At 47.2% G+C, this 8,566-nt stretch overlaps 1 protein-coding gene across 1 annotated transcript in view; it reads left to right on the plus strand.

Annotated features, from left to right (window-relative positions):
- The window catches only part of vwa8 (von Willebrand factor A domain containing 8), a 63,817-nt gene that overhangs the window by 48,995 nt on the left and 6,256 nt on the right, over positions 1–8,566 (plus strand). The window contains exons 38-40 of the mRNA XM_023393477.2: positions 3,926–4,034; positions 5,837–5,962; positions 7,225–7,383. Of these exons, the coding sequence (XP_023249245.2) occupies positions 3,926–4,034; positions 5,837–5,962; positions 7,225–7,383 (394 nt within the window). The remainder of the gene's footprint in view (positions 1–3,925; positions 4,035–5,836; positions 5,963–7,224; positions 7,384–8,566) is intronic.

Consider the following 8,566-nt stretch of genomic DNA (forward strand, 5'->3'; position numbering starts at 1 on the left):
CCCCTCCCTGTCTATCACAGTCAAACTAAGCCCAGAGAAAATCTTGTAGCTACATGCTGATACCCTGCTTCAAAGTAGATGTCATGTATTTGAACACACACACACACACACACACACACACACACACACACACTCAGAATTACCTACAGATTTTTTTCATATCACAGGCTCCGTCAGGATTTTTCCATCCCTTGTCATCCTGTGATGCGTTCAAATCCTTTGTTTACTTAGCTGTAGGTTAAACATCAATCAAACTATCATCCGTCCATAAACCCTTGAAAGCACACACACAAGCAAAAACAGGCTCAGGTATGCCTACACACACACACACACACACACACACACACACACACGCACACACACACACACGTGGCTGACCTCCCTCACTTAATAAACAGATGTAGTGGTTCGTACTTGAACCGAGGCGTCCTGCTGCTCTGAGGCTGTGCAGATGAATACGTGTAGATATCATGTGACCAGGAAACCAAGAACTCACTCACTTCAAGACCTTCAAGACTCCGTGCTGCGAGTCATTAAATCAAAGACACCAGTAAAGAAGAACTCTTGTCGTGATCTGTCGTAAAGTTTCACCCTTGTGTTGTTGTATTCCAGTCCCACAGTGTGTGGCAGAGGAACGAGCATCACATGTGTTGATGATCTAAATCACAGGAGCTGCGAGTCTTCTGATAAAAGTAACAAGTGTCGCAGGAACAGACTGTGATGAAGCGCTGACGAGCCGCGGCTTATTAATCATATTCTGCAGACGTGAAGGAAACGTGTTCGTTCAGTGAAATACAATACAAGCTCATAAAACAGTTTAATTCACCAACAAGTAACCACGGTAACCACGATGAGCGGGAAGTGTGAGTGTGTTTGTGATGAACCAACAAGTAAAAACCATGTTGATCCTCTGATCTGAACTCATCTCTGGTAGAGACTCACTGACAGCTACTGTTTGTTGTTAGTGTCCACGCCCACTTCTGGTTTCTGTGGTTGTTGTGTGGGAAGTGAAAACAGACTCTCTCTCTCTCTCTCTCTCTCTCTCTATCTCTATACCTCTCTCTACCTCTCTCTCTCTATATACCTCTCTCTACCTCTCTCTCTCTCTCTATCTCTATACCTCTCTCTACCTCTCTCTCTATCTCTATACCTCTCTCTACCTCTCTCTCTCTCTCTCTCTATACCTCTCTCTACCTCTCTCTACCTCTCTCTCTCTATATACCTCTCTCTACCTCTCTCTCTCTCTCTCTACCTCTCTCTACCTCTCTCTACCTCTCTCTACCTCTCTCTCTCTCTCTACCTCTCTCTACCTCTGTCTTGTCTCTCTCTGTCTCTCTCGCTGTCTCTCTCTCTCTTTCTCTGTCTCTCTCTCTATCTCTCTCTACCTCTCTCTACCTCTCTCTACCTCTCTCTCTCTCTCGCTCTACCTCTCTCTACCTCTCTCTCTCTGTCTCTCTCTCTCTGTCTCTCTCTCTCTGTCTCTCTCTCTCTCTCTACCTCTCTCTCTGTCTCTCTATCTCTCTCTCTCCCTCTCTCTCTCTCTCTCTCTCTCTCTACATCTGTCTCTCTCTCCCTCTCTCTCAATCTCACTCGATCTCTCTCTCTCTCCTGTTTATGTCAAGGTTCAGGAATTTAAAGGAAATAGCTACGACCACTGGCCAGAGTGTCTGCTCACCCAACACACACACACACACACACACACACACACACACACACACACACACACACACACACACACACACACACACAGAGGAACGTGTGCTCATGATGTGTGTGAATGGAGAGGAAGAGACAGAGTCCTGTTTGTCACCTGGTGTTATGTCCTTTCACCAAGATGAAATGTGATGCTTGCAGATGTTTTCCTCTGGCGGCTTCAGGCTCCTCCCACAGGTTCAGGGACCTGTCCACCCTGAATTTCCCACAGCTCTTAGTGAGACACTAACTCATATATACTTCGTGATAAGTACAGGTAAAACAGAACATCTAACTGTTCAAACGTTTATTTCATAACAAAATGACTGAACCGGAGTGAGATCAGTGAACCCAAAGGCAGCAGGTAACTGAGAGGGCAGGTGATGGTTTCAGGCTGCTGCACCTGGACACTGTGGCTCTACATGTGGCGCTCACTGCTCTGTTGGAGCGACTGTGTGAACCTCCTTCAGCTTTCCAAACAAACATGGTTTTTACATGAACGGTTCCAGACTCTTTTCTCTGAATCTGACCACGAGTAACCGCAGACGCTCACAGCTCGGAGCGGCCGTTATGTTTCCCCACGTCTCTGCAACACAGTGCAACGTTAGCTCGACCCGTGGAGCCGCAGCTCATGGGAAATACACCAGGTTTCTTTAATGTGCTGCTACACTGTAATATGGAGGTCTATTAAAGCTGCCAGTCACTGCTGCTGCCAAGAACACACCAACCCTCAGCTCCGTCAGTACAGGAGCTTCTTCCTCCCGCTCAGCTCTCAGCTCAGAATCTACTACAGACCAGCAGATACACTCTCTGGCTCTCTGAGCTTCTCACTCTGGGCTCTTGTTGTTTCTTTTAGTTGTGTTTATTGTTGTAGCAGTTACTGGCTCCTCATTGGTTCATTCTGCTCTGCATCTGATAACACGTATGACACACACACCTGTTACCTGCAGTCTTACATGATGTGTGTGTGTGTGTGTGTGTCTGTGTGTCTGTGTGTGTGTGCGCGATGTTTTTGATTGCATGGCTGATGCCTGTGCAGTCTACACGATATGTCTGTCTGACTCTGTTCTCATGCAACCAGACACACACACTCTCACACTCACACACACACACACACACACACACACACAGCCTGAGCCTCTCCACCATCCTCCAGTTCCTGCGTTTTGAAGTCACTGCTCTGTATCTCTGTGGTGGTCACGGTCTGGTTGTCACCAAAAGTTTCAAACACCTGGCAGAGATTTGCCCCACCTGCCCCACCTGCCCCACCTCCCCCACCTCCCCCACCTGCCACAGTCTCATGGTGGAGGTGAGACCTCTTAACACACCCGAGGAGGATTCTGTGTCTGTGTGTGAGATGCTTAAGTACCTGCACGGTGGGATTATACTGATAAATTTAGCTCAGCCCACCTGTCTTGTCATGTCCACAGGTGTGTTTTGGGGGGAACACACACACACACACACACACACAGAAGAAAAAAGAAGCGCTCCACATTGAACAACACTGACCCCTGTGTCAGTTTTTCTACAGGTGTCCTGAGCTCATGAGAAGATTTCTGTCTCTGTTTTCACTCCTTCTCTCTCTACCTGGCAGCAACAGGAAGTAGCTTCAAATTTACCAAAACAAAATGCAAATTTTATTCTAAGGCTCCATGTTTCTTCTTCTTCTGTGTTTTATTTAAAGTGTTGATCCATCAGAAGATATAAAAACCATCTCAGTGCAGTTTTACATCTCCTCTCTCAGGCTTCTCTCTGGAGCTCTAGTAACAACAGGTCAGTGAGCCAATCAGAAGAGAGGAGGCTCTGAGCCTCTCCTCTGATTGGCTGACTGATTTCTGACTGATCCAATAAAAATATAGCAGATTTCAGGTAAAAACACTCACAGAAACTAAATCCTGCAAGGTTTGGATGGTGGGTCCAGGTGGGCGGGGCTTGGTGACTGCTTTGTTGTGACATCACAAAGTTCCAGAAGTCCTGACGGCTGGTTTTAAGGCTCAGTTTCTGAATACAGGCTGTGTGCATTTCTCTGTGGACTGAGGCTTTGATACTTTCACAGTATTAATATAGAAGCTAGACCTGATCTATAATTAAAAGTGATAATAATCAATAATAATAAATAAATAATCAATACAATATGGGGCCTTTAAACACTGTGAAGTTGAACAATCTAAAACATGAAATGCAGTCACAGATGTTACACCGTCTCTCTCTCCTCTTCGTCCTCCCTCCTCAGGTTGAAGGAGATCGACATGAGCGAATATGACGCCACCACGTACGAGCGCTTCTCCGCCGCCGTGAGGAGACAGGTTCAGTCGCTACGCATCATCCTGGACAACTTACAGGTCAGCCTCGCGCCGCCTGACATCACACCTCGCACTTTACACATGCCTCCTTGTTTAACTGAAGACTCCCTCATCAACACTGTGCGACGAGGCATTTGGGACGTGATCCAACCGCACTGTCGTTTGAGTCCAGGTGTCAGTCAGGGAACAAAAGCCGAGGAGTCATAAGGTCCGTACAGTAGGCCTCATACAACCCTACACGTGATGTTGGGGCAGGAAGGAGGGGGCGCTGTCTCTTAGGAGCGCTGTGATTGGTTGAGTGAATGAAAAGCCGGAGTGTTGAGAGGGGTGGTTAAGAATCCAGGATGTGATATTGTCTCTATTTCAGTGTTTTGGTTTCAACTTTCCTCCCTTTGTTCGAGCGTCTGAGGGGAAATGTGCATCCAAGATGGTGTGTGTGCGCGTGTGCGTGCATGTGTGTGTGTGTGTGTGCGTGTGTGTGCATGTGTGTGTGTGTTTGTTTGTGACTAGAGGAAAATCATGCAGCAGTGATTACAGAGCAACCACACTAAGCCTTGCTCTATTATTCTCCTGTCCAGGTGTGAAGCTCTGTTTGTGTATGCTGTGTGTGTGTGTGTGTGTGTGTGTGTGTGTGTGTGTGTGTATGTTTGTGTGTTTGTGTGTGTGTGTTTGTGTGTGTGTGTGTGTGTGTTTGTGTGTGTGTGTGTGTGTGTGTGTTTGTGTTTTCCATCCAGAGAGTCCTCGGGGCTTTTTCCCGCTGTAAAGACGATGTATGCAGGCGTGACGCTGTGAAGTCATGTTATTCTTCTCATACCTGAGGAGTGATTTAAGAGACACACACACACACACACACACACACACACACACAGCTAACCGTAGCTGGCAAGCTTTCAATAAAGGTTCATTAGTTCCTGCACCACATCAGTGTTTTCATCACTGATTTATCTACATGTGTCCTAATGGATGGATGCTTCTATTAATATCGTTGCGATCGTTCAGCGTGGAAATATGGTTTTAATGTTGTTGGAATCCGTCGGCTCTCCACTTTATGTCTCATATTCTTGTGAGATCGTACGTGACTCTCCGCCTCTAAAATCTGGTAAAAGTAGAGTGACAGACGACACGACGACTCGTGATCTAAGATGTTGTTTTATGAAGCTGTAGACTTCACGATTCATCCACATCAGTAAAGGTTTGTTTTCACCAAAATATTTGAAGAAATTCAAAAACCAGCATTTGGGCCAAATTAGCTGTTTGCACAGTGAGAGGCGTCGTTATAGAAAGAGCTGAGACTGTTCTGAAAACTGTGATATAAAAGACTGGAGTATTATGTTACATGCAAGAACTCTTTCAAAAGTGAATTTAAGAAATAATGTGATGTAAAGTCACGTGACCTGTGTTGTGTCTGAGGGTGGAGTGTGTTCGACTCTCGCTCCGTCCTCAGGGAGCAAACTGAAGACAGGAGAAAGTGATGTTGTTCTTCCTCTCCAGACCCCAGCAGCCCCCCCGCCCCCCTCCCTCACTCCTTTTGTTCTGTGGGTGTGTGTGCGGAGAGAAAGGTGGTCGTTGGGGGTTGACCAATGTTTGCATGTGCAATTAGCCGTGAGCGCCTTTCAGTCTGCTCATACTGTAAATCTCTGTCCTGTGGTTTTTAACGAGTCAGTTGAAACTCTCTGGATGATTTTCCTCTGGAAGCCCCACCACGATGAAATCATCTTCTCTGGACCGATTTTGAAATGTGTTTGTTTATTTGGTCGACTGGTGCTCAAACTGTGTGTGTGTGTGTGTGTGTGTGTGTGTGTGTGTGTGTGTGTGTGTGTGTGTGTGTGTGTGTGTTTCAGGCTAAGGGGAAGGAGCGGCAGTGGCTGAAGAACCAGGCTCTGGGAGAACTGGATGATGCTAAAATCATTGATGGTCTGACTGGAGAGAAGGCCATCTATAAACGCAGGGGAGAGCTGGACCCAGAGGTGTGTGTGTATATATATATATATGTGTGTGTGTGTGTTTGTGTGTGTGTGTGTGTGTGTGTATATATATATATATGTGTGTGTGTGTGTTTTGCTGCACACATTTAAACCCTGCTGAAACACTGCCACACCTCCAAACACACACTCCCAGACTCACACACACATAATTTTGACCTTTATCTGTTAGACGGTACATTCCAGTGGTGTGTGTGAGATTATTATTACACCCTGTGTTTTTATACACACACACACACACACACACTCATTCTAGTCCTTTCTCCTGCTGTCATATATGCTTGAGTAAGGCCGCACACACACACACACACACACACACACACACAGAGCTATGTGATAGTTCCCACACTAATCATACAAACACACACTAACCATAATATGCATACTATGTTTTTCTGCGTTCGTTAGCTCCTACTGTTGCATATTTCTGGTCTGGCCTGAAGGTCTGTGCTGAAATAATTGCACCCAGTTTTGAAATCCTGCCCTTGTTTTGACTGTTATTCTAAGTGAGCTACACCAGATTCCAGAAAACACTCTCCAGGGGAGGTCTGTTCTTTAAAGGTTCTGTAAACGACCATCAGGGCCACTAGATGTTGCACTGGAGCAGCTGCTTCTCAGACCAAAACAAGCGCTTTGGCGACCACACGTCGCCTCCCTCCACGTTCTCAGTCAGTTAAGTTTTACAAAGCTAAACAAACAACAAGAAGCTCAACTGAATAAAGTTACTCTGTGAACACGAGAGCCCACGTAAGCATTGCCGTGATATGCTCCACAGCAAGCTAGCAGTTAGCCAGCAAGCGATAGCAATGTTTGCCGAATAAATTAAAAATAGGGTAAAAGCAGGTTAGCTAATGTTAGCATGTCTACTGTAGCCGTCACTAATGAAAACAGATAAGAAAAAACAGTTCTGAATCCAGCTGGAGCTTTCAGCAGCTCGTAGGGTTCTCCTCTCAGTAAACCAGACCAGTATCAGCTCCATGGTCAGACTGGGAAAGAAATTCAGCCTTAGACTGATCCACTGGGACCAGCTGCACGAATGACACTGATGGAGCAGGTAAAAAGTTAAAAATCTTCATGGATGTTCTGGCCACCAGCAGGACGTCGTTGTTCCACTGTATCTTTACAAAGAAAATCGTTGTTTGCTGCTGTATCATTGTGTAAAATCTCGTTTCCGGGGCCTTTAACTGAATCATTAGATTCTGACTGAAACCCTGTGTTTTGTGTGAATGTCACCTGTGTGTTTACAGCTGGGCAGTCCTCAGCAGAAGCCCAAGCGTCTACGCGTTCTGGCCGACGTGTCGGGCAGCATGTACCGCTTCAACGGCGTGGACGGCAGGCTGGAGCGCTCCATGGAGGCGGTGTGCATGGTCATGGAGGCTCTGGAGAGCTACGAGCACAAGTTCAAGGTGAGACCAAACAACATGTTGCCAGGGGCGATTCTCGAGTCTGTTGGGGCCACGGGAGGAAATCTAAACTTCATTTTTAACTCTAAATGTTCATGTTAAAAGAACTTAGTAAAGTATGTCAGCCTCCGGGGGGCCCCCTGACAGCCTGGGGCCCCCTGACAGCCTGGGGCCCCCTGACAGCCTGGGGCCCCCTGACAGCCTGGGGCCCCATAACAGCCTGGGGCCCCCTAACAGCCTGGGGCCCCCTGACAGCCTGGGGCCCCCTGACAGCCTGGGGCCCCATAACAGCCTGGGGCCCCCTGACAGCCTGGGGCCCCATAACAGCCTGGGGCCCCCTGACAGCCTGGGGCCCCCTGACAGCCTGGGGCCCCCTGACAGCCTGGGGCCCCCTGACAGCCTGGGGCCCCCGACAGCCTGGGGCCCCCAGCAGTTGCCTGTTCACAAGCTGCACCTCTGCTTGTTGCTGAAGAATTTTTCCTGCACATTTACCCAGCTCCATAATCTTGAATGCATGTCCTGTAATCTGAACTTTAACCTCTTCGTTATTACAACTCATGTTTCTTACGACAGTGCCACGTCTCAGCAGCTGGAAATAAATCACAATAACCGGCCGAGACTTTCTGTGTTATCTGAGATTAGCTTCACACGACTCGGCAGGATGAGACTTTATCTGGATCAATAAACTTCACTGACCCTCGTCCTCTGTCGCTCTGCTGGTCGCACGGATGGAAACTCATCCAGGTCGTCGTGTTAATTTGGCATTTGGATTTTTCATACCCGGGTCCTCCAGCTGTCTGTAACGTAACGTAACAGAGTTGTAGTGGCTTCAAACACGCCACACGCTCAGTGATGAAGGACCTTGTTGGTTTCATCTTCATCTTCATCTTCATCTTCATCTTCATCTTCACTACCTGCTGATGTGTAATTTTTATCAAACAAAACAAACAAGAATTGACGTATTTAACGAGCCTCTCATGAGGAGCCGGGGGGGGGGGTTGACGGGAGACAGACTTCTTGGCCCCTAAGTGACACTCAAGCCAACCTAATACTGATCACATATCAGTGTCACACACACACACACACACACACACACACACACACTCACTCCAGTGTTCCTCATCACATGTCAGTGTAAAGACTTTCTTTGCGTAACAACCCGCTTACATAAAAGTGCATCTGATAA

The sequence above is a fragment of the Seriola lalandi genome, unplaced genomic scaffold (genome assembly GCF_002814215.2).
Source record: "Seriola lalandi dorsalis isolate HSWRI2012SDOR001 ecotype SW California unplaced genomic scaffold, Sedor1 jcf7180002054936, whole genome shotgun sequence".
Lineage (NCBI taxonomy): Eukaryota > Metazoa > Chordata > Actinopteri > Carangiformes > Carangidae > Seriola > Seriola lalandi.